Below are 26,838 nucleotides of genomic sequence, written 5' to 3'. Positions count from 1 at the left end.
CACACGACAGGTGCACATCACACACATGCACCCGCACACACGTGCACATCACACACATGCACCCACGACGTGCATATCACACATGCACCCACACAACACGCACACACGACAGGTGCACATCGCACACATGCACCCACACACATACACAACACGCACACATGATGTGCACATTTCACACAGGCATTCATACACACAAGCATACATACACACACATCTACATACCCACATGCATACACATACATAGATGCACACACAACACGCATGCACTCACATACATGCATATATACATGCACATGCAGTAAACATGCCTACACAGTAGCATACACAAGTGAACACGCATACACTCACATATGTATACACATGCATACATGCCCACATACACACTCATACAGATATACACACCCGTATATACACTTACACACACATATACTCATACACACAAAGCTTCATGCAGGAGAACCCCAAATCCCTTCCAAGAAGAAATCACTTTCCCTGACACTGCCGCCTACCCACCCCCAGAAAGGACCCCTGAGTCCCAGACAGGCAGCAGCAAAGGGCCCATCTTCATGTATGTTCTTGCAGAAGTCAGTGGCGAGGCAAAGATTCGGGGGGCAGGTAGTTTGTTGGGAGATGTTTCCAGAAAGGGGGAAGGAGTGGGGAGGGAGAAAACAATACAGAGGAACAAGAAGCGGGCCAGGTCTGTGGGGGGCAGGGCTGGGGACGCTGTGGGGAGCACACCTCCGCACCGGCCTGAAGGAGGATGGGGAAGGAGGGCAATGGAGCCCCAGCCCCATTGGGAAAGGGTTGTAGGGGTGGAGATCCTGAAAGCAGCAGGGCTTCCAGGCAGGAGGCTGTCAGCCTGCTGGGAACTGCCAACAGCAGCCCAGGTGACCTCAGGGGTGGCCAAGGTTGGGAGGGCACCTGCTTCAGACACTGGAGAACAGCATGTGTTCAGGGACCTGTACAGGGTCCCAGCATGGGTCAGTGACAGTGCCCTAACCCAACATGGGGCTTCATCCTCTACAGCAGGTTACAGTGCCCTGACCTCAGTCCTGGCTCCCTCCTCCTCTGCAGCAGGTGATAGCACACTGATCCCCAACTCTGGGCTCCTGCCTCTCCATAGGAGGAAGCCTCAATTTTAGCACTAAGTTCAAAGACCCAGCACCTGCACATCATGTCGACGGCCTTGCCCTCTGTCCCTGGAGCCCTGCTCCTTGACTCCCTGGGCCTCACTGTATCCTGTCCACTCTTCTTTGTGGCTTTTGCACTGCTTCCTGGGTGAGGCCATTCATCACTCCCTGAAGCTCAGAGGCAGGCTCTGGTGCAGGTCTCTCCCTCACCTGGTCTAGCTCCTGCAGGCATGAAGGAATCGCTGTGCAATGGGACCCCCGATCCTATTGCTCCTGCAGGCATGAAGGAATCCCTGTGCAATGGGACCCCGGATCCTATTGCTCCTGCAGGCATGAAGGAATCGCTGTGCAATGGGACCCCCGATCCTATTGCTCCTGCAGGCATGAAGGAATCCCTGTGCAATGGGACCCCCGATCCTATTGCTCCTGCAAACTGCTGTCTTGGCATTTGGGGTCAGATATCTGCCCTCACGGAAGCTGAATGTTAACGGCAGGCCTCATGTTGAGACCAAGAAGAAAATGAAGCCAGCCAAGGGGTGTTTCTGCCTCTTCAGTGGGTGTCCCAGCCAGGGATTTCCATGAGTCCCCTGTCCTCACATGGCCTGCTGCCTATGCCTGGCCTTGTCTCGGATCTGACTTGTTTCCACCCCATCCCTTGTTTCCCCATCCACTGCGAAGCATCTGTGCGACTTGGTGTCTTTGACCTGGTGCTACACCTTATAGAAGCTGGGGAGGGACCAAAACCAGACGCAGAGCCTCCCAGTCGGGGCTGCAGCCTGGCAATGCAGGAAGGTCTCTGGAATTGGTGCCACTTACGAAGCATAAGAAGAGCGGGATCACACAGGTACACACACGCCCACACACACACACAGCTCGCCACATGCTCGCATACACACACGCACACACACACAGTCCAACACATGCACACACATCCCCATATGCATGCATACACACACGCACACACAGTCCAACACATGCACCCACATCCCCATATGCACGCATACACACACGCACACGCACAAACACATGCACACACATCCCCATATGCACGCATACACACGTGCATGCATGTACACATGCACACATAACACACATACACAGACATACACACGCACGTGTGCACACACACACACATGAAGCTGGCCTTTCTGGCAAACATCAGCTGTCTCATGGGGAAAGCAGCTGCCACGGGGATGGGAGGGCCTGGCTAGGGAAGATGTTGGCCATGGGTGGGAGTCTCTCTCAGCTGTGAGAAAGTTCCCTCCTCTGAGTTGCTCTAAAGTTAGGAATAGAGCCCGCTCCTTCCCTTTGACAGCTGTCCTGAGGTCAGTGCTAAGGTTGTTCAAGGAAAACAAGGAAAGACAGGGCAGAAACGTCAAGGGAGGAAGGAAAGGAAGAAAGGGCGGATCTGAAGGGAGCCCTGCCTGCAAGACGCCAGGGGTAATGCCTTACTCCAAAGGGCCAGACCCGAGGGTTTCTGGGCCGTGACTCTGGCTAAGCCCTTCATGGCTCTGGGCTGCAAAAGGAGGATCCCAGCACCTCCAGTGGGTGAGCAGGATTGCTTAAGATGACACAGGACAGCACCCAGAGCAGCTTGGTAAGCGTCCCTCCCATGATCCACCCACCCTCACGGGTGCACACCCCTCTACAGTTTGCAAAGCCCTGGAACTTGCATGTCCTTATTTGAGGCTCACTCCTGTCCTCAGACAGGAGCCCAGGCCAGCGTCTCAACCCATTTAAGAGATAAGGAAAGGGAGTTTCCCAGGGCGATGACATTATTAACTCTGCACACATCAGATCTCGATTCCCCAAGAGACACTGTCGGCTCTGGTCCCATGGGTGGGCCCACTCCCCTGCAGACATACACACCTTATTCCTGATTTTGATGCGCTGGTACAGGTGCTCCGGGAATGGCTTGCGCGGAATGAAGCGGCCCATGCCTTTGTTGACGTTGATGTTTCCGTCTTCAAAGACGATCTTGCCCTGGCTGATGACCACTAGTGGGGAGCCGTGGCACTCCATACCCTCGAAAATGTTGTACTCCACCGCCTGCACCAACAGCCTCAGCGTTACTTCCCAGGGTTTGCTCTGCTCCAACCGAGCTGTTCATAACAGCGATTTTGCCTAACATTATATCATAAGCATGTTCCAATGTTTTTTTTTCTCTCTCTAAAAATACCTTTTATTGACTGTGTAATATTCCACTGTATGGTCCACAGTGTATATAACCAACAACTCACCATTGGGCATGTAGGCTGCTGGTGGCTTTCTATAATCAAATCAATATTGTTCTGGGGCATCACGAACAGGAAGGGGGTCCCCCTGGGGTTATGCAATGTGGCTGCTTTGACTATACTGAACATAAAAATAAATAAAATGTTCTTTATTTTATTTAAAACATCTCTTTAAATAAAATATTTTTTTTTCTCTAGGATAGGTTTCTAAAATCAAATTACTGGGTGAAAGAATATGAGCTGTTTTAAAGCACGTGTGCCATATGGCCAAATTATTTTCCCAAGGGTTCAGACCAATTGACACGATATCGGCACTTACCCGCCGCCCCCAGCACTGGGTAATGCCATTTTTTTCTTTCTCTGCTAATTTGAAAGACAAAATAACATTTCCTTTAAAACACACATTTGGCCGGGCACTGTGGCTCATGCCTGTAACCCCAACTACTTGGGAGGCTGAGGTATAACTGCTTGAATCTGGGAGGCGGAGGTTGCAGTGAGCCGATATCGTGCCACTGCACTCCAGCCTGGGGGACAGAGCGAGACTCTGTCTCCAGAAAAAAAACAAAACAAAACAAAAAACACACATTCTTTCCATTATTCCTAAAGTGAATGCTTGACAGTTGTGTGTCAACTGTCACCAACCGCTTTTTATTTATTATAAGTAGGTCACATACATGGTTGACAAAAATCAAATGGTAAAAAAGATACTTGATAGAAAGGTAAGTCTGTCTTCTACTTGAGTCTGAGACATAGGCCTTGAAAAGTTTCTTCTGTATCTCTAGGTATGTCCAAGGCATGAATAATTGTCTGACATATACACATCTCTACACAGACATTTCTCAGCTTAATTTTTCTTTACCTCAGCAATTGTTCCATATCAGCACACATACAAAATACTTTTACACTGCTACATTTCATCAGGAGGATGTACTACCATTTATATGCCCAGTTCCCAAGGATAAACAGTTGGGTCATTGCGATGCCTTTGCTAAAAACAATGCTGAAACAGACTTTACATCCACAATCTGCACACTTGAACGTGTTTCTAGATGTGGAGTTTGGGGCCAAAGAGTAAATGGATTTTCATCTTTGACAGATTTGCCCTCTGAAAAAGACAACACTAGTTTCCATTCCCAACAAAACTCTGTGAGCTTACCTGACAGCCTTTGGTAGACAGTATCTATGTATATTAAACTCCTGATCTCAGTTGCTGGCACAGGTGAAAAATACTATCTCTAGGTTGTTATTTGCATTTGTGACTGAGACTGGGTCTCTTTTTAAATCAACACATGCCATTTCTATATTTCTTACTGTGTCACTGTGTTTTGCACATTATTCTATTTCTCAGGGTCTTGGCATTCTTCTTACTGATTTCTAAAAGTACACACTCAATGTTAAAGAATTAATCCTTTGTTATGTGTGTTGCAAATATTTCCTCCCTCCCGGGTCCTCTGTCTCTGGAACTCATATGAAGTAATTGTTTTTGCCACACAGATTGTTTTGTATAATTTTTGTGTAGTCAATGGTCAAACAGACCATTCTTTACCATTTCTAAGTTTTGCGTCTTGCTTAGCAAGATCCTTTCCCCTTCAAAATTATCATTCTTTCAAAAAATGTGTGTTTTATTCTAATCCTTTCATAGCTTTATTTTATCTTAATCTTTGATCCATGGTTTGATTTGTTTGCTAGTAAATAGTAGGGCAGAGGTTAAGCCTCATGGGTCAGGTGTTCTAACACAAATAGGAAACTATCGTTTCCTAATTCTAATTGTCTCCTTTATTGTAAAGCAAATTCCCATATGCAGTCAGTCTATTCCTTGGCTCTCTTTTTCTTGTACCCATGCCAAACTGTTTGGTTTATTGCAGCTTTATGACATGTTTTAATAACTGGGATGACTGACACCCCCGGGCCCAGTCTTCCCTTTTTTCAGAACTATTTCAGCTACTCTCACATTTCCCATCTGGGAACTCTGCTTTCCTAGCTAAATGATTAAATTTTCTGATGGGATCACACCAAATTTATAGATTAGATTAGAAAGAATTGATATGTTGACTATATTGAATCTTCTCAGTGTAAAGGTCCTTGAATTTATTTAAGTCTTTAGTTTTCTATTTTTTTGGTTTGTTTGTTTGTTTGTTTTGAGACAGGGTCTCAGTCTGCAGTGCAGTGGCACAATCATGGCTCACTATAGCCTCCAAGTCCTGGGCTCAAGCAATCCTCCTGCCTCAGCCTCCCAAGTAGCTAGGACTACAGGCATGCACCACCATGCCTAGTTAATTTTTTTTTTTTTTTTTTTTTGTAGTTGCAGGGTCTCACTATGTTACCCAGGTTGGTTTCAAACTCCTAGCCTCAAGTCCCCCTACCTGAGCCTCCCAAAGTGCTGGGTTTACAGGCATGAACCACCACGCCAGGCCAAGTCTTTAGTTTTTATTGCTATTACAGGATTTTGATTTCCATTCTATTTTTCAAAGTGATTTTTGATTCTTCCATAGAAAAACTATCAATTCTTTATATTGGTTTGTAATCTGATGGTGTTTGATGATTTTTAGGTGCATTCTTGGGGGTTCCAGGCAATCACGTCTCCTACACACAGCTGTTGACACTGTGCCAGCCTCGCAGGACCCAGGCAGACAGTGTGTTTCCAGTGTTAGCATTTGCTAACCTAATTCTCCCTCACCCTAAAGTGGCTCCACTATGGAGTGATTCATAACTGTGCCGAGGGACACATGGATTATGAATGCAGAGGGGCGGTGCAAGGAACCAGTCACCCATCTCCCAGCTGAAACTGGCCAGCCCTTGGGGACCTGGGCTGCTGTCCCTACTCCTGGGTGAGGAACACGCTGTGCTGTGGTGAGAGTCTCAAGCTGCAGAGGTGTGAGGAGGCCCTGGTCATATCACAAATGCCACACCCTGCATTTCACAACAACACTGAATTTTAAACATCAATTCCTTCATTTCTTAAAGGTAATATACAAACAGTGTAAAAATTTAAACAACACAAAACACCATGATGAAAAAACCTCTTGCCATCCATGAGCCCCAGTTCCCTGGTCCCCTCCAGGGAGGACTGGTTTCTTTTATACCCTTTAAAAAGCAGCCAGTCAGCTGATGTGTGCATAAACTAAACGTGGTCCATCCCTACAAGGGGATATTATTCAGCCATCAAAGGAACATGGTACCCATCCATGATACAGCATGGATGATCCTCAAAAATATGATGCTAAGTAGAAGAAGCCAGACATAAAAGGCCACATACTGGATGATTTCATTTATATGAAATGTCCAGAATAGGCAAATCCATAGAAACAGAAAGCAGATTAGTGGTTGCTAGGGAATGCGGGAGGGAGAGGGGGACTGATTGTTCATGGGTACAGGGTTTCTTTTTTGGAGGTGATGAAAACATTCTGGAATTAGTGATGATTGTAAAACCTTCTCAATATACTAAAAGCCACTGAATTGTACACTTCAAAATGGTGACATTTATGGTATGTGAATTATATCTCAATAAGAAAGTTAAAAACATCCAGATAGTCTATGAAATACAAACACATATGCATACCCATGATGTGGCACTTTGATGTGAATGCTTTCCACTAAGACAGGAAAGAATAAAAGTTGTGTTTTATAGAAAAGTAGATCTAAAATCTAATCACGGTCAATATACAAGAAATGATCTCTTTTCATTGTTAAAAGTAATGTTTTTTTAAAACATATGAAAACAAAACTAACCTCTAACAGCATTTCTCAATCCATGTTCTGAAAAAATTGCCATTATGTGGATGGCATTGCTTTGGACAGAGAAAATGAAACAGACAAAATCCTTTGGTCAAACCACCTCACGGAATCCTCAACTGTCCTCTTGCTGCTATGAAAAGAATTCAAATCTTGCCTCACACAGAGAGGGGATGCTTCCCCGAGTTTAACCTGAAGACAGTTACCTCCCAGATGGGTAACCTTGGGTATATTACATATTGTTATGGGTTGAATCGTGCTCCCAAAAAAGACATGTTGAAGTTCTAACCCCCATTACCTCAGAATGTGACCTTATTTGGAAACAGAGATGTTGCAGGTGTAATTAGTTAAGATGAGGTCACATTGGGGTGTGGTAGGCCCAAAATCCAATGACTGGCATCCATAAAAGAAGACACAGCAGAGAAGGCCACGCAATGACAGAGGCAGAGATGTAAGGGATGCCTTACACGCCATGGAACCAAGTACTGCTGGGGACGTCAGACACTAAAAGAGTGGCCTGGAAGGGATCTGCTCCCAGAGCCTTCAGAGAGAGCATGGCCTGGCCAACACCTTGGTTTCAACTTCTACCCTCCAGAACTTTAAGAAACGAAATTTCTTTTGTTTAAACCACCCAGCCTGTGACACTTTATAACAGTGTCCAGGGGAAACTTAACACACGTGTCCTCTCTCTGTCCATTTTCTCATTTATTAATAACAATATACCTAACTTAGAAGATCCTGAGGATTAAATGAGATGATGCATGGAGAATGCTAAGCACGGAGTAACTACAAAACAGTATTTGGCTGGATTGTGATGATAATCACACAAAGAGTGCCCACTCCTGAGCATGGAAGCTGGTGTGGCCCCTGATTCCACATTGAAATAGTAAGACAGGCCGGGCGCGGTGGCTCACACCTGTAATCCGAGCACCTTGGGAGGCCGAGGTGGGCGGATCACGAGGTCAGGAGATCGAGACCACCCTGGCTAACATGGTGAAACCCTGTCTGTACTAAAAATACAAAACAAAATTAGCCAGGTGTGGTGGTGGGCGCCTGTAGTCCCAGCTACTTGGGAGGCTGAGGCAGGAGAATGGCGTGAACCCGGGAGGCGGAGCTTGCAGTGAGCCGAGATTGCGCCACTGCACTCCAGCCTGGGCGACAGAGCGAGACTCCATATCAACAACAACAAAAGGAATAGTAAGACAATCCCAGCTCAGTCTACTTCCTTCTGGGTCCTTGTCCGCTGACCTTTGACTGGCTGACACAGACATTCACGTTCCTTTCTAGATGAGGATCACCTTGTGAAGCAAGGGGCAGCTCCCACAGCCAGATGCCTGTAGGAGTGCACACCCTCTGCTACGGTTGGAATGTTCCCTCAAAATTCAACTGGACATTTAATTGCCATTGCAATGGTATTAAGATGTGAGACCATTAAGAGCCGATTAGGTCATGAAGGCTCTGCCCTCATTAATGGTTAATGCTGTTATCACAGGAATGAGTGAGTTATTGTGAGACTGGGCTTGTTATAAAAGCGAATTCAGCGTTCTCTTGATATTTCTTTCACACTTGTCCTGTCTTATCGTTCTGCCCTCTGCCCATGCAGAGGGCAGTTCTTATCCCTATGCCCATGGGATAACTCAGCAAGAAGGCTTTTGCCAGATGCGAGCATTTTAATATTGAAATTCCCAGCCTCCAGAACCATGAGCCAAATAAATTTGTTTTCTTTGTAAATTACCCAGTCTGTGGTATCTATTGCAGTAGCACAAAATGGACTAAGATGCCCTCTCACTGGCAAGACCCTCTCAGATGTTCTCCCATTGCCTCTCCTATGTGCACAGACCCCAAGCAGTGTGTACACACATGAAATAATTCATAATAATAAATAATAGAATTGCATGCCCTGCTGGACTGTACATGTGAGTGGCATAAACCTTTCTCCATGGGAAGATGATCTCAGGCACCCCGTTCCCTGGAGATGGGGGCCGTGGGAAGCAAGTAGTGTTACCAGGGAGCATTGTGTATTGTAAGAATGACCTGGATTGCTGAGCCGGACAAGGTCAGTGAGCAGCTACCGAGACCTCTGCTTCTGCAGACTATGTCTCTGGCAGCCAAAGGATACTCCAGGGCCATGGCCGTGAGCTGCTACAAGTGTTTCCTGTGGCTTTCTTATGAAACTTCCTTGTGCGTGGCATCCTGTCCCCCTACCTGTGGCCTCCTTCTCCAGTATGTGAGCCCAGGGGCTATGGGAACACCCACTGCAGCCCCATCACAGTGTGCACATGCACTACTTCTGGCCTGTGTGCCTGCACAGACTCCAGTGAGCCAGGGACCACTGTGGCCTCTTGGGTCTGTGCGTGTAACTGTTAATCCAGACCCAAGGCCACTGTTGGCCATGCAGGAGGGTGTTAAAGCAAGCCCTTCGGGGAGGCACAGGTGTCTTCTGCCATCTCTGCATGCACCCTTTCTATGCATGCATCTTTGGTAGGTTGCTGGATGAGCGGAGAAATCAAAGGCATATAAGATACAAAGCAAAGACGGCCCATAACTTTCGGCATGGAATGTGAAAAAGTGTGCACTTTAGGGCCAACCCTTTCCTGTCTATTAGCAGCCAGCCGCAAAACCAAGTGGGAGGTTTCCGATATACCAAATCAAACCCTTTCCAGCTTGATAATTAAATTGAAAACCTTAGACCTAATACTTTCCCTCTCTGAGCCCTGAAGCTTACACATTATAAGCAGTGTCAGATGGCTGGGAATGCATGCATCCATGGTCAGGAGCAGAGAGAGAGAGAGAGAGAGAAGGAGAAGCAGCTTAGCTGAGCCTGCTCAAATCCCTCCTCCCAATCTCTCCAACTGGAGGAGAAATGGGAATGACTGAGTCAGGCTAGATATCAGATCACATCCTAGTTGGAAAATTTATAAATCATTTTTAATCAGTCTTTAAAAATGATTAAAACGAAGAATCACTTATCTCAGCAGCACAAATAGGCCAGGACTTACCGACTTATGACTTTTGGCTGTTATGGTCTTCACCTTGTCAGGGTCCCAGATGACCACATCGGCGTCCGAGCCTACGGCAATCCGCCCTTTCCTTGGGTACAGGTTAAATATCTTGGCTGCATTGGTGCTGGTGACAGCGACAAACTGGTTCTCATCCATTTTGCCAGTAGCCTACAGGCAAGACCCACAGATGAGAAGAGCATCTCATAATGGGGCCAGAAGGAGAGGCAGCTGGGCACAAATGGAAGCCTGCCAGCTGCAGGCCTTGCAAGGCTTGGAATTCTCTCCTCTCCCAGCTAAAAACGTGCCATCATCAAGAACCCCAAAAGGCCCAGCCTCATCAGAGAGGACATTTAATTAACCGCACAGAGGTATGTTGACACAGGAGCCACTATGACATCTTGTCCATGTCACCAGGCCCCAATTTAACAGAAGATTAAAAACCTTTGGTTTCAGGTCAGTGATCAGAGTGAGACCCAGCTCTTCCTCTGCAACAGGAATTCTCTCTCTACCCACTCAACACCCCAACTCCTAACACGTGTGCACATGCATACACACAGCGTTACAGAGACATTTTCACAGGAACTAAGATGTGGTTGAGAAACAAAACAAAACATTTTTCAATCTTAAGATATAAAGGACAAGGGTGACACCCGCGAATGCAGAGGCCTCTCCCAGACTTGAGCTACTTTCTCACAAGTTATGCGTTCCCTCCTGCGCCCTCCTAGTATATCTGCTTCCGCCTCCATGTAAGAAGGGAACTTTGAAGAACCCAGCGTGCATAATGCATCGGTTTTCACAGGGCAGGTAGGGTGTTTCTAGAATGCTCCTGAGAAGAGATCCAGCCTTACCACCGCCTTGTCCCAGACGACGGTCATCCGCTCCTCTATCCCGTTGACACCCTCGGGGATCAGGGTGAAGTTGTCCTTGCCCACCGCCTTCTGGGCAGTGCTGTAGGGACAGTGGCCGCTGCCTGTGACCTGCAAGTCCCCACTGGCAAGGACAAAACAAGGTAGAGTTCAGACCTTAGTTCATTTTGAAGGCAAACCCTGACTTCAAACAGGAACATGCAGCACAGCCAATCAATGAATGACTAGATCAGGAAGCCAGTGGGTAAGAGAGACTCTCCAGCGTGTGCCTGCACGTGTCACAAGTCAGGGATGCCCCATTTATGTCACTGGCCTCATGCCTTGCACATTACAAAGCAAGTAATGTGTGCTGACATTTGTCTTCTTGACGTAAGGCAGTTGGCATAAGGGCTGGCCAGTGTGTTTGTGCTGTGCTTGCAGAACAAACAGTATTCATTGGTTACAGCAAAGTGGCACAAGTTCACTGGGATTTACCCTTTTGTCCCCTGGTGTTTTAAAAACAAATACTCTTTGATATATCAGATGCCCTGAGCTGAACACCTAAGACAATAAAATGAATGGACCAGGCTGAGTGTGGTGGCTCACGCCTGTAATCCCAGCACTTTGGGAGGCTGTGGCGGGTGGATCACCTGAAGTCAGGAGTTCGAGACCAGCCTGACCAACATGGCAAAACCTTGTCTCTACTAAAAAAAAAAAAAAAAAAAAATTAGCCAGGTGTGGTGGTGGGCGCTTGTAATCCCAGCTACTCAGGAGGCTAAGGCAAGAGAATTGCTTGAACCCGGGAGGTGGAGGTTGCAGTGAACCGAGATTGCACCATTGCACTCCAGCCTGGGCGACAAGAGCAAAACGCAGTCTCAAAAAATAAAATAAAATAAAATAAAAAATGAATGGACCATTATTAGTGGTTCTAAACTCAAGGTGAGGACGGTGAGGCTGTCCTCCAATCCAGAGGCCCAGGAAATGTTAGCAATTACCTAGATGCAGAGGAGTATATTTAGAAGTTTTCTTCACTCATTTATTCAACAAAATTGTGTTGCATGCTTCCTATGTGCCTGGTACAATTTAAGGAATGGGGAGTGCATCTAAGAACAGAAAGAGAGAGCTTCTGCATGTGTCAGCTATATTGAGGGATGGGGGAGTCTGGCAATAAGCAGAGGTGAATGGGGCACATGGGCACTGTCAGAGTGAGTGTCAGGGATTCTACCAAAGCAGGTGGGGATGAGGCATGCTGGGGACAGGCTGGGGAATGCCGTTTCCAGGAGGATAATCAGAAAATTACGTCACTGAGAAGGAGCCTTCTAGCAAAGATCTGAAGGAAGTCACAGAGCAAACCATGTGGCGTCTGAGAAAGAGGGAACTAGCCAGGGGTTCCCATGAGTGTAAAGGCCCCGAGGCAGGGTCCTGCCTGGGGTTCAGGGTCAGCATGAAGCTGGGACTGGACTGAGAGAGCCAAGGGCAGAGGAGGTCCAGGGAGGGAGGTTGGTCAGGGCATGTGCACCGGATTGAGTTTTGCCTTGTTGGATGTTGTGGGGACGTGGGTTTCACTGGCAGAGGACTTACTGGTTCCGAGCAGAGGGGTGTTTGATCTAAAGTAGGTTCTAAATGTCTGAGCGCAGACTGTGATGGATAGGGTGGGGTGGGCCTATGTGGAAATAGAAAGGCTTGGTAGGAAGCCAGGGATGACGGTGGCCTGAGCCAGGATGGCCACAGCAGACAGGTGAGGCGTTGTCACACTCCAGGGCCTCTGGTCCGTGTTCCTGACATTTCCTGAGATGGGCAAGACTGTGGGGGTAGCAGCTTTATGGGGGAAGATCTGCAGTTCTTTGTAAACGTGAGCTGCCCACCAGATGTCGGACTTCAGATGTTGAGTAAGCCCTTGGCTATGCTAGTCAAGGGTTTCTGTATCATCAGGGGGACAGTGATTTCCACGTGGGCGCACCCCACTGCCCCTCCTCCAAGGTTCCTTCTGCCAAGAAGCCTCATCTTATCCTCCCCTATTGGGCAAACTCCTACTCATCCCCAAGCTTTAGTCTTGATGCCACCTCCTCCAGAAAGCCTTCTGCAAGCCTCCCGGTGGGCTCTGAGCATGCATCTCTGCTTACAGAGCGGCCTGGACACTTAGCCTCGCTGTGTGGCCTTGCTATTGCTAAGTGCTGTTACCTCATGGTGGCTAACAGAAGGGAAGGGACTGAGGTGCTGGGCTCCACAGTGTGCGTGCACCACAGCAGGTGTGCTGCAGGCAGCAGCGGCCACTTCTGGAGCCCTCGGTTCCAGGTCCTTTTTCTGCACTGTCTCATAGGCAGCTCTGCCACGGGTACTGTCTGCTTCCACTTTGAGTAAAATGAGGGAGACAGAGAGATGTTACGGGTGACGTGCCAGGTCCAGGGTGACATAGCCTTGTTTCCATCCGTAATCCTGGTGCTTCCTGATACACCATGGTGCCTGCCACAGAGCAGGTGCTTAACAGTAGGTTGGCTCAATAGGAGGTGGTCAATAGATGTGAATGGAACAGTCACTGGATGCCATAGATCTTCAGGTCCCTGAAGGCCTGTTGTAATCCATACGGGCACTGTCCTTTCAGAGCACGGGGCAGAGCCTCCTCTACAATCATGAGTCCAAACCAGCCTGTGGATTCCCACCATTAACTCTCTGCCTCCAAAGGCCCCAGCTGCCTCCCCCAGCCCCACATTCTCACAGGTCTCACCAGGCCAGTAGGGAGGTCAAGTAGTCGGGCGTGGTAGGGTCCGGGCTCAGGGGAGGGGAGGTCACGAATGCCGCAGCCTTGGCCCAGTTCTTGCTCCAGTAATGGGTGCCATCGGTCCCCAGGCTGGCGGCAATGGGCTCACCAAAAACTAGGGGCCCTTAGGAGGGGCAAACACAAACAAGCCTGGTTAAAAGCAAATACTCTCTTGAGGCAGATGTCAAAGGCACAAAATTGGAAGACTGTGGAGGGAGAACGGGGCTGGCTGAAGGCCAGAACACTGGCCACCATTCTTGCAGGCATCACCGCCTGCACCACAGGGACCTTGGGTGTCCAGGCCCAGCTCCACCACATTGTCAGCACCCCACCACGCGCTCCTTGGGGCGTACGGCAGCTGACTCACCCAGCAACCTTGTGGATACGGCTGTTGCTTTTAGGATTTGGACATTATTATGTCCTTTTATAGATTTGTAAGCCAAGCCACGGAGACACGATTTGCTCTTCTCAGTTTGGGTTCTGCCAGAAGCAGATCTTAGGAATCTAGTTCAAGAGTCTTATTTGGGAGGTGATTCCAGGAAACACTGGCTGGGGATTGAGGAAGTGACATAAGGCAGGGAAAGCAGCCAATAAAGGGAGATTCCTCATCGAGGCACAGCTGAGGGCCCTGGCACTCAGTCCTGCTCGGGAACATGCCTCAGGGTCGTCCCACCCCAGGGGAAAGGGAGTTGGATGTGTTTCTATCAGCCCAGTGCCGGAGGGCGGCTTCCCGAGCACTAACTTCCCAGAAGTTACTGCCTGTCTTTCAAGGAGTGGGCCAGGTGGGCTTCTTCCAGAAAAGCCTGCAGGCAGAGGCTCGGGCTCCCCAGGAAAGATCTTTGCATTAGAGACCAAGGGCAAGAGATGTGGCCCGAGAGACCCTGCTGCCCTCACCCGAGGCCACCTGCTGCCCAGCAGGAGAGGCAGCTGCAACCTCTGCCTGGCTTTAGGGCAGCCCATCAAGCAGCGCTCTCTGCAGCGAGAGGGGTGCCCTGCATCACAGCTGCCCAACCAGCAACCACTGGCCACATGTGGCCCTTAAGCTGGTGTGGCTGGTGCCACTGAGGAACTAACTTGTTCATTTTACTTAACGTTACTTAATTTAAATTTAAATAGCCACATGTGGCTAATGGCTACCTTATGGCTTCCTATAGCTCCAGAACCTGCCTGCTTACCCCTTCCCGGCTGGTACCGCTTCCAGATTTCTGTAACGTCTCTGAGCCCCCGTTTCCTTATCTTCAAAATGGAGCTAGTTTCAGGCAAGCTGTACTGTTCTAGCCTCTACTTGTCAGCTTGCCCTTAAAAACACTAAAACAACATATTTGGGGTCCACAGCTGCTCTGTCCAATAAGGCACTCCTGAGCCTCATGTGGCCACCAATAACCTGAGGCTGTGGTTAGTCTGAGCTGAGTTGTGTACATGTAAAATACACACTGAATTTCGAAGAGTACAGAAAACATCATGCAAAATATTAATGATTTTTACATTGATGACATGCTGAATAAATATTTGGATCCATTAGATTAAACATATTATTAAAATTCTCTTTAAATGGAGCTGAGCTTATCGAGGTGAATGTCCTAAGGTCATTGGGACCAAAGAATTCCAGCCTCCATCCTTGTGTCAGGAGCATCCCCGCTCCACCCCTCCCTCCTCCGGCTGCCTGTCTGAGTTCGGGAGGGAGTGAACTTGAACCTGCGGGACACCCCCTTCCAGGCCCCAGCTGCCCCCAGAAGGCCTAGGGCCGGCTGCATACCTTTCTTCCTGGCCAGAGCGATGATGTCGGCTGCACTCTTGCTCATGACCTTGGTGATGTACACAGGGCAGTTGATCCGGCCCGCAATGGTGATGGCCCGGAACACCGCCTCGGCCTCCAGCTGAACACGGTACACACAGTGTCACAGGAGGGAAGGCTGGGGGCAAAGCTACCACCCATCTCCATTTTCCTTAATTAAATGTGATCAGAAGGGAAATCTGCTCCATCGAATGAGAAGGACATACTGAGTCCAACAGCACTTGACAGTGCCCCCTGCTCTCCGGGGTGGAGCACTGGTCTCACACTGGGATATGGCAGCAACATCCAAGCACTATACAAGTTTATACCACTGCCTCCCAGTTCTGTCCTGACCTCACCACAGGCCAGGAACACACAGATCATGGACATCCCCGGGCCATGGAGCTCATGAAGAGCACTGGGTGGGATCTCAAGCCCCTCAGGACACGGAACCTGTCCACTCACGTCTGTGTCCCCTGTGTCCAGCAGACACCAGGCCCAGGGCACAGGCCCAGGACACTCGGTAATGACCTGATGAGGACATCAGAAAATGTCCTCAACTTGGCCAGGCACGGTGGCTCACACCTGTAATCCCAGCACTTTGGGAAGCCAAGACGGATGGATCACTTGAGGTCGGAAGTTTGAGACCAGACTGGCCAACATGGTGAAACCCAGTCTCTATTCACGAGGTCAGGGGATCGACACCATCCTGGCTAACACAGTTAAACCCCGTCTCTACTAAAAATACAAAAAATTAGCCAGGGCGTGGTGGCGGGCGCCTGTAGTCCCAGTTACTTAGGAGGCTGAGTCAGGAGAATGGCATGAACCCAGGAGGCGGAGCTTGCAGTGAGCCGAGATCGCGCCACTGCACTCCAGCCTGGGCGACAGAGCGAGACTCCATCTCAAAAAAAAAAAAAAAAAAAATACACAAATTAGCCAGGCATGGCAGCACATGCCTGTGCCTAGTATTCCTAGCTACTCGGGAGGCTGAGGCAGGAGAATCACTTGAACCCAAGAAGCGGAGGCTGCAGTGAACCGAGATCATACCACTGCACTCTAGCCTGGGCAACAGAGAAAGACTCCATCTCAAAAAAAAAAAAAAAAAAAAAAAGGAAAGAAAGAAAGAAACAAACAAAGTAAAAAGAAAGTGTCCTCAACTCAAAGGATGGCTTCCAGGGTGCCCACTCCATTCCATGCCCAATCAGCTTGCCTTCCTCCTTCCATGCTCCCTACAGGTGCGTGCACATGCACACACACACACACTCACACAGACACACGCACTCTCACACACACACACACACACACACACATACACACTAACATACACACACTAACATACACACACACTCTCACACACTAACATACACACACACACACACACTAACATACACACACTCACACACTAACATATACACACTCACACACTAACATATACACACACACACACACACTCACACACACACACACACACACACAGCCACTCCAGGGGAAGTCATCCTTTTTCAAAGTTTGGGAACAGGGCAGGCAGTGGGAGTTGTCTCCTAGGTGCTGGGCTTGGGCATGCGGCTCCACTTTCCTGTCATCCACTATGCAAAGTCCTCCATGAGAATCCGTATCCACTTGGGACACTGAAGCACCCACAGGGCCTTGGAGTGAAGTTCCAGGACCCTGGGAGAGGCAGCACCTCTTTCTGGCTTCTCCAGCCAGCAGTCCCCAGGGTTCCCAGGGAAGACAAGATGGTTTGGGATGGTCTGGGAGAGGACATGGGAAGGACCTGGGTCCTGGCTGGGCTGTTCCAGCTGGAACAGCATCAAGGTGAGTGCTCAGTGATGAGTGTCAGAGTCATGCCCAAGTTGAGGAGACCTTACCTCTTCAGGTCTGCTCAGGGCATGGCCCTCAGGACCCGTGATGCCCATCTCCAGGATCCGCTTTTGTTCCTACAAGACAAGAACAAGTGAGTTAGCGATCAGAGGATGTCAGAGCTGGGAGAAGTGACTCCTCCAACCCCCTGGTTAGACAGAGGGGGCAGCTGGGTCCCAAAGAGGTGAGTGGCTTGCACCAGGTTAACAGTGTGCTGGGTGGGGGCAGTGAACTGTGTCCCCTCCACTACACACCCATCCACCTTCCCCTTTGTAGCCCTGCATGGCTCCATCTGCACCTGCTTTATATGGAATCTCCCGGGATCAATGAGAGGAAGCAGGGTTATAAGACATGAGCTTCCAAGGCCACCCACCACCCTCTCAATCTCGGAGTCTCTCTGCAGGCCTCTCCTCTGGGAAGAAACATGGTGTTTGGGTACAACATGGATATCTTCAACTAGGAATCCTACTCTAGTCTTTGATGTTGAAATCAAAGATCCCGAAACTGGGAGTCCAGATCCAGAACAGCCGTCTCTGTGACTTTGGGCAGGTTGGTCAAGCTCTCTGAGCCTCAGTCTTCTCTTCTGTACACTGGGGATAACGGTGCTTGTACTGCAGAGTTACTATGCTGATCAGATGAGCAAGCATATGAAACATGCTCAGCACAAAACCTGGAGCTGAGCAAGCACTCGCTCATTAATTGGCAGCCGGCTCTCATATCTACTTCAGCTGCCTCTTCCTGGCATCTGCCTTTCTAGCAGGAAACCACTACCTCAAACTTATCATATAATCTTGAAATGGTTCCCTGGGGCTGATGGCCTAGATTCAAATCCATCTGGTCCAAAGTTTCTTTGTCCCAGGAACACTTTAATTTCTAAAAACAAAAATAAAAAAATTTTTTGACATTGCCCAGATGCCAGCTGTGCTGCTGCTAATTTTAACTTCCTCAGTGTCTGTGTCATTGTTCTTAGACATAACCCCGTCATGAACCCTGGGCCTCATCAATCATGAAAAGAAATCACAATTTCAACTGTGCGTCTATGGTTATTAAGCTCGAGGTTATTACAAGAATATAAATGGGAAACCATTTCAAAGTCTAACAGCTGGGTAGATTTAAGTAAACAATGGAATAATTTCAGCCACTGAAGACGCTGTTTACAAAGCATTTTTAGAAAATGTTTACAAAAAGATTTTAGAATACCGAGAAATCCCTATGTGAAATTGTTTACATGTCAGTTACTATTCTGGAAGGAAAGAGGAAGTAAGGAGGGGGAGGGTAGGGGAGGGAAAGGGGAATGGAGAGAAGGGGAGGAAGGGAAGAAAGGCAGGAGGGAGGGAGAAGAGGGGAAAAAGGGAGGATGAAAGATGACATAATGAAGAAAAACAAAGACGAGAGTAGGATTTCTAGTCAAAAATAATGGACTACACACATGCATTTGTTTCACTGCCTTCCAAACACACAGAAATCACAACACAAAGAGATACACAGGAACCAAGAAAACACAAAGACCACAGGAACAAAATGTTGAAAGCTGGAAAGCAAATGTCCAAAAGGTGACAGATGTGCTGGAGCTGGAACAGCTAAATCTCTGCTGGCAGTGAGGAGAGCCAAGCCCCTTATGTGCCACTCAGGAGCTGGGTGCTGCAGGGTGGACCTCTCTCACACTGGTGTGGGGGCGCGCGCACGCTGGAAAACGGTGTAGCAGTAACCACTAAAGCTGAATCTACACACACCCTAGGACCCAGCCATTCCTCTCTTAGGTATATACCAGCTAAAGATGTGAACCTATGTTTAATAAAAGGCTGAACAAGAATGGAGCAAGAACAAGCACAGAAGCCTCACGCATCACGGTTCCAAATGTGAAACTATCCAAATATCCAACAACTGGAGAATACATTGTGCAGATTCGTGCGGTGGAATTCTACACACCGATGAAATAGAAAAAGCTAGTGCTATGCCTGGCCAAAGATGGATCTCACACGCCTCAGATTGAGCAAATGGAGCCAGACATAAGAGAGTGTGGGCTGTATGGTTCCATTTTCAGAAAGTTTAAAATCAGCTAAGATTTGTGTGGCCGCAGCTTCTAAGATGACTCCCAGTGATCCCGCCTCCTGCTTTTCAAGCCCCTGCAGGGTCCCCTCCCCTGGAGTGTGGGCTGGACCCAGCACCTTGCTTCTGATGAGCAGAACAAGACAAAAGGTTGGGTTGTCACTCCCGAGGTCAGGTTACAGAGACTCTGGCTTCCGACCTGCTCACCTATTGCTTTTTGGTTAATCTGCTCTGAAGGAAGCCACCTCACTGGGGCTGCCCATGTGCAAGGAACTGAGGGAGGCCTCTGGCCAGCAGCCAGCAAAGAACAGACCATCACATTAGCCTGACAGCTAGCAAGGAGCTAAATCCAGAAATACACCACCTACGAGAGGCTGGATGCAAATCCTGCACCAGTTGAGCCTTGAGATGCTCACCGCCCCCCACCTGCCACTCACTATGGCCTGTGAGACCCTCAGCCAGAAATAGCTGAGCTGCACCTGGAGTCCGGAACCACAGGACCATGAGATAATTTGCTTTAAGATGCTATGTTCTGAAGTAATTTGTTATGCAATCATGGATGACTAGTACAGGTTTTGTTACCAGAAGTAGGGTGTTATCATAAAAGATATCTAAATGTGTGGAAGAGGCTCTGGAACCAGGCAGCGAACGAATTCTGAAACAGCATTTTAAATAGCCTTGAATGGACTCTTAGAAGAAGTAGGGCCTCTGAGGACATTGCCAGTGAGTCCTCACAGGAGGTGAGAAGCAGCCATAAACAGTCTTGTGATGAAACCAAGGATGCGACTCTACAGCCCCTTGTTAGGAACTCAGAAAGATGAGGGGTGGTGCCTCCCAGTATTATCAGCCACAATAAAGAGATCCTTTAAATAGGGACCTTTTAGGCTGGGCATGGTGGCTCACACCTGTAATCCCAGAACTGTGGGAGGCTGAGGCAGGCAGATCACTTGAGGTCAGGAGTTCGAGACCAGCCTGGCCAACATGGTGAAAACCTATCACTACTAAAAATACAAAAATTAGCTAGGCATGGTGGCGCATGCCTATAGTCCCAGCTACTCAGGAGGCTGAGGCACAAGAATCACTTGAACCCAGGAGACGGGGGCTGCAATGAGCCAAGATTGCACCACTGTACTCCAGCTTTGGGTGACAGAATGAGACTAAGTCTCAAAAAAAATTAAAAAAAACATTTTTTTTAAGAGACATTTCAAAGAGATGAAGGCTGTGCCTGTGGACCATCTCAGTCAAACTACAGGGCCTCTAGGAAGCCTGCAGTTGTGTCTCTTAGCTCTCTCATCAGGGTAGCGGAGGGATTATCTGGAAGAAGTGGGTGCCTTTTGTCTTATGGTATGAACCCCAGTGAGATTCACAGGAGGCCCACAGAGTTTTAGGAGAGTTGCCTTAGCAAAATACTGGAAGCTGAGACTGAACACAGGCATGTGATATGAAAAGAAGCAGTTGGAAACTCAAAATTCTTTTTTTTTTTTTTAGACGGGGTCTCACTGTCACCCAGGCTGGAGTATAGTGGCGTGATCTCATCTCACTGCAACCTCCACCTCCCACATTCAAGCAATTCTCCTGCCTCAACCTCCCAAGTAGCTGGGATTACAGGCACCCGCCACCACGCCCGGCTAGTTTTTTTTTGTTTTGTTTTGTTTTTTGTTTTTGTTTTGTTTTTTTTTTTTTGGTATTTTTAGTAGAGGCAGGGTTTCGCCATGTTGGCCAGGCTGGTCTCAAACTTCTGACCTCAGGTGATCTGCCCGCCTCGGCCTCCCAAAGTGCTGGGATTACAGGCATGAGCCACCGCGCCTGGCTGATCCCTGAAATTCTACTGAGCAAGAAGCAGGCTGAGAAAACCACTTAGCTGCAGACATGCACTACCTTTCACGAAAAAGGATGGATGACTCAGAGGATGGAAGCAGGAGTTTAGAAGGTAGAGCCAAGAGCTATGGAGACTTATTCTCAGGCTTTGAGACCCAGTCAAGGAACTGCCAACATTTCCCAGCCAGATTTCAGAACTGCCATGAACCAATAACTCCTTGGTGCCTTCTATTTTCCCCTTTTTGAATAGGAATGTCAGGTCCACCACTGCATGTTGTATGTCAGGAGGGTCAGGGAGATATCTTCCTTCTTTAGCTTCATAGACCTACAGATTATGGGAAATACAGCCAAGAGCCTCATCCACACCTGGACCTGGTTCGGATGATGAGATTCCAGACTGTGAACTAATGCTGTTATGAAATTTTGGAGAACTATGGGAGGGGGTGATTGTAATTTGCATGGGAGAGGAACATCAATCATGGGGGCCAGAAGACAGATTGGGAGGAAGTCTCAGATGTGGCACTAATAATGCTCACTTCCTGACATTCCTGCCCTTATATAATCCCTTCTTTTTGAGTGTGGGCTGGAGGCAGTGACCTGTTAGCAATGAACAGAATACTCTTGCATGTTGGTACTAAGGCACTGTTTGTTTTTTACATTGAATTTGAAAGAATTTCAATTGTGCAGAAAAACTACAAGGACTCAGATAAGAAGTGAAGTCAATGAAGAAACTTAATGGTGAAGCTTTAGATCTCCAGCACTGAACCACCATGTTGCTTTTCCACTGCGCTCTGGAACCAGACGGAACTGGTTAACATCCTAGCTCTACTGCCCTGTGAGCAACAGTAAGCAACTTATTCATATCGGAGCTTCAGTTTCCCTATCTATAAAATGTGAATAATTATATCTACCTCATGGAGTAGTTGTGAGTATCAATATGTGAAGTCCTTTGCATCATGTCTAGCATTAACTACCTTTTCTGGCTGCATCCAAACCTTCCCCTATATGCCTGGTCTTGATTTACAGCATTATAACCAAACCATGCCTCTGCACCAGAGACCCAGAAGTCTGCCTGACTTCTTTCTCTTCTTCCTCCACCCAATCCGTCCATTGGTCCTGTAGACTGTTTCCCTCCTGTCATGCTCACCTCTTCCATCTCCTATCTCCTCTCTTCATTTCTTATGAGAATTGCTGGAATAGAACCTAGCTGGTCATCCTGACTTCATTTTTTTTTTTTTTTTTTTTTTTTTTGAGACAGAGTCTCACTCTGTTGCCCAGGCTGGAGTGCAGTGGCATGATCTCAGCTCACTGCAAGCTCCACCTCCCAGGTTCAAGCAATTCTCGTGCCTCAGCCTCACACCTGTAGTAGCTGTATTCCCACCTGTAATAGCTGGGATTACAGGTGTGCTCCACCACACCCAGCTAATTTTAGTGTTTTTAGTAGAGATGGGGTTTTGCCATGTTGGACAGGCTGGTCTCACACTCCTGGCCTCAAGTGATCCTCCTGCCTTGGCCTCTCAAAGTGTTGGGATTACAGGTATGAGCCACCACTCCCAGCTTTCATTCTTTTCCCAAAAAATTATCCACTCCACAGCTAGAATTATCAAAATCTGCTCATGTCTCATTTTATCCAAATCTTTTGCATGGCTGCAGTCCATTATGTGTCAGATTCTGAACCTCACATACATGATGACTTAATCTGTTTTCTGATGCTATAACAGAATACCATAGACTTGGTAATTTATACAGAAAACAAATGTATTTCCCATGGTTCTGGAGGCTGGGAAATCTAATAACAAGGTGCCGGCATCTGGTGAGGGCCTTCTTGCTGCGTCATAGCATGGCGGTGGACAACACATGAGACGGCAGGTGCATGCCAGCTCAGGCCTCTCTTCCTCTCCTTAAAAAGCCACTAATCCCATCATGAAGGCCCCACCCTGATGATCTCATCTAACCCAAATTACCTCCCTAAGGCCTCACCTCCAAATACCATCAAAATACTAGCTTGTGCATTAAGTTTTCAACATAATGAACTTTTGAAGGACACATTCAAGCCATGGCACATAATATCATTTGATCCACACAATAACACTGCCAGGTGGGTGTTTCTGGATGAAAAATGAGAGTGTTCATGGGAAAAAGTTCCTTGCCCAAGGTCACATGGCTGGGAGATGGAGGAGGCTGGCCTGTAACACCTTCTCCAAGCCTGGGCTTTTCCATGATGCCCACTCCCAATTCCTGAAGACAATGAGGAACACCAGCTTCCATGTGCATTGCCACTGGTATGACCTAGGTTTGCAAAGCATTTTCATTCATATCTGGTGTGTCTGATATGACACCCAATTCCTGGCTTGACCTTTCATTGTATAGCCTCCTCACTAACCAATGCTCTTTTATCAAACCTTTTGAAACAAGGAGAATCAGACTGAGGTAGAAGAGTGGAAATTCTTGCCACTCACCTGAGCTATCAAATCTCCATTTTCTGCATGGACCAAGATCACAGCTCCCAGGCCCTTAAGGAAGGTAAAGGCTTCATAGAGCTATGGAGAGATAAACAGGGGTTGGTGTGAGATTAAAAAAAAAAAATCACAGCGTGTGCATTCATGAAGACCGTTCTTCTGCTCACACCCATTTGGTCATTCACCTGCCAGCCTCTGTGACACATTCATATGGATGGAATATGCTGCTATATAAGTCAGACTTGGAAGGATCGTTCCTTGACCCTGATATCTTGTAGACCCAAAAGCAGGAAGCTGAGGATGGGGCACAACTGGTCCCAGTCACCCCAGGGCATGAAGACAGACTCAATCTCAGTGCCTATCTATGCCTTTTGCTGTCTTTTTGGGTTGGCTTTTTTGAAACACCTGTAGGTGTTAATGGCAACAACTGGTCCTGAGAAGTCACCATTAGTTTTACAGAAATTATCTAACTAAATCTGCTAAGCCTGTACCATAGCCACCTACATGCCACAGAAGATGTGTGCATCCTTACAAAAATGTGAACCCATGCCATTTTAGAGACAATGGTGGGGTGGGGGAAACAAGCTCTCTAATAACTCCAATACTCAGATAATATATGGCATGCCAATCATCCTCTCAATTAGCCAAAACAGGCCCTCCCCACTGCCCAGTGTTCTCTTTCTACCTGAGGAGAATCTGCATTTGGGCATTTGCCCCAGTAAGGGCCAAAGCCACGAAGCTCCCTCTCCAGGGGCACTTGAATCTCAACTTTGTTCTCCATGCATGCAAGATAACATCCCCTGGGATGTCTGCTTTCCCACACACATCCCTATTTCAGCAAATAGGGAAGGCATGTGGAGACATGAAGCACTTTTGAGAATCCGCACCCAGAGGCTGCTCGATTCCATCCATGTCCAGGGCTCCAGTGGTTAGAATGAAACAGGTGAAAATCACAATTATGCCAGCACATCACCGGCTGTGTTTTCTATGTAACTGAACCAACTTTCAGCTCTTTGAATGTCTTCTGTTGATTGTATCAAAGGCCTCCAGGACATCTTGGGATAAGTAATTTTCTGCAACCCCAAGTGTTTATCTGAAAGGAAGGACATAAAGTGCTTCTCCCATTGCCCATCTATCTCCATGGTAATAACCAATTACCCTGCTTACTGACGCCTGTATGGCACCATTCTGTGCTAGGCACCATCCTAGCACTTTACTCTTCTTATGAAATCATTCAACTGCCTCTATAAGGCAGGTCTATTATGAGCCTAAAGCACAGAGAAGTTGGGAAAGCTGCCCCTGGCTGCACAGCAAGCAGCTGGTATGGCTAGGGCTTGCAGCCTGGCTTGGCTTTAGCCTCCATGATTTTCTCCACCACACTAACAAGCACAGCAAAGGAAAGTGACAATGAAACAAAACTAGGAGACTCAGTAGTATAAGAAGGCCAGCTGTCCTGTAAGTCATAACCGCTACTCCTGAAGAACAACTTGTGGCTCCATCTCCCTTGACTTGGTGCATCTACGTAATAATTGTTTGCTGTTGGCAGGGCCAGAAATGTTCCATCTTACAAATGTGAGGAGATGACTTGCCTAGCATGTTGCAGTTGCTGTGAGGGAAGGCCAGGCAGTCTATTTTCCTGTGTCAGAGCTCATAAATGGTCCCCATCCTTGCCTGAATCCCAGAATCAAATGCAGAGCTTTCAGGAAGTACAGCCTCCTGAGTCCAACACCCAGCATCTGGAACATGCACTAAGCATCTGTATTTTGAGCGAGCTCTCCAGATGATGCTGAGGATAAGCCGGGTTTGGGAGCCACCAAACCAGGGACCCCCTTCTGCATGCCACTCACACAGTCAGAAAAGAACAGAAGCCCAGCTGGGACAATGACTGACACCATATCACACAGCCATTCCGTGCCAGAACCAGGACTCAAACCCCGCGGCTTCTCACAATCTCCCTTGCCCTGTGCTGCCTGGACTAACAAAGCTGGCCCAGTCCTGCCCAGACAAGAGAGGAGAGGGCGAGTGTGAGGGGCCTACCTGGCTGTCGGACATTTGGTAGAGATCCTTATAGGCCATGTAGACTTGGAAGGAATTGACGCCTGTTTCAAGAGAAAAAGGATAGAAAAATGTTTAAGAAAAAACAGAAGCATGTCTTTCCAATAAATCAATGACCACAGAGCAGAGTGGTAGTCGCCAGGAGAGATGAGTGCCATTGGGATCCCCAGTGAGGCACCTATCCAGCCTGAGGATGTGGGTGAAGGTCAAAGGAAGCTTCCAGGGAAGGTCACACCCAAGCAGAATGTGAAGGTGATGAAGGAGAAAGGGAGGAGAAGGAGGAGGAAGAGGAGGAGGACGAAGAGGAGGAGAAGGAGGAGAAAGGAGGAGGAGGAAGAGGAGAAGGAGGAGGAGGAAGAGGAAGAGGAGCAGAAGGAGGAGAAAGAGGACGAGGAGGAAGAGGAGGAGGAGGAAAAAGAAGAGGAGGAGAAAGAGAGAAGGAGAAGAGGAGGAGGAGGAAGAGGAGGAGAAAGGGAGAAGGAGGAGGAAAAAGAAGAGGAGGAGAAAGGGAGAAGAAGGAAGAGGAAGAGAAGGAGGAGAAAGAGGAGGAGGAGGAGGAGGAGGAAAACTCCCCAGGCTGAGAGGGAGGGGTGTGATAAGGATAAGGAAGGGTGTGATGAGCATCTGCAATAAGGAAGATGAAAAGACATTAGTCATGCAGCTTCTAGAAAGTGTCCTAAAGCATTTGCTTTTTTATCCCATTTTTTAAAAAATTGTGTTTGCAATTCCCATAAAGAGATCAACAGTGACAGCTGCTCTGTCAGGGAGAGCTGAGTTCAGGCCTCAGTTGCTATGTGGCACTGGAGAAGTTACTCACCTCTCTGGGTTTCACTTTCCCCATTTCTGCAAAGAGGACATTACACCAAACGTGTTGGTTTCCCTTCCTGGAAACGCCCTGCACTGGACTGTACAGTACACTCATGACAAATAGCAAGATTTCTGGGCAAGCCCTTCTGACTTAGAGAAGGACGCACTAAAATGCTTCAGGACCAAGGAAACCAGGCGTGTTCCTCCTCCCTTTCTTCTCTCCCTCCCTGCTTCTCTCCTCTTTTCCTTTCCTAACTTATTTATTCATGTTATAAACACTTACTGAGAGCCTGCTCTATGATAGGCATGTGCTAA

The 26,838-nt window shown here is 48.0% G+C and overlaps 2 protein-coding genes across 6 annotated transcripts in view; one reads left to right on the top strand and one right to left on the bottom strand.

Moving 5' to 3' along the window:
• EVC (EvC ciliary complex subunit 1) overlaps positions 1–8,824 on the top strand; it is a 117,597-nt gene extending 108,773 nt beyond the window's left edge. The window contains exon 23 of one of the 2 annotated variants that reach the window (XM_063723307.1): positions 5,914–8,824. The gene's annotated coding sequence lies outside the window, so the exon portion shown is untranslated. Of the gene's footprint in view, positions 1–1,808; positions 3,529–5,913 lie in introns of those variants that run through there. The other variant, XM_063723309.1, reaches the window with a different exon arrangement.
• CRMP1 (collapsin response mediator protein 1) overlaps positions 1–26,838 on the bottom strand; it is a 74,407-nt gene that overhangs the window by 5,477 nt on the left and 42,092 nt on the right. For all 4 annotated transcript variants that reach the window (XM_024246575.3, XM_054553700.2, XM_024246576.3 and 1 more), the window contains exons 5-12: positions 25,699–25,760; positions 23,662–23,742; positions 17,344–17,412; positions 15,458–15,578; positions 13,669–13,825; positions 10,947–11,088; positions 10,096–10,266; positions 3,000–3,179 (exon numbers count right to left, since the gene is read on the bottom strand). In XM_024246575.3, the coding sequence (XP_024102343.1) occupies positions 3,000–3,179; positions 10,096–10,266; positions 10,947–11,088; positions 13,669–13,825; positions 15,458–15,578; positions 17,344–17,412; positions 23,662–23,742; positions 25,699–25,760 (983 nt within the window). The remainder of the gene's footprint in view (positions 1–2,999; positions 3,180–10,095; positions 10,267–10,946; positions 11,089–13,668; positions 13,826–15,457; positions 15,579–17,343; positions 17,413–23,661; positions 23,743–25,698; positions 25,761–26,838) is intronic.

Source organism: Pongo abelii, chromosome 3 (genome assembly GCF_028885655.2).
Source record: "Pongo abelii isolate AG06213 chromosome 3, NHGRI_mPonAbe1-v2.0_pri, whole genome shotgun sequence".
NCBI lineage: Eukaryota > Metazoa > Chordata > Mammalia > Primates > Hominidae > Pongo > Pongo abelii.
Note: the sequence above shows the minus strand (reverse complement) of the source record. Positions and strands in the feature narration are given on the sequence as shown.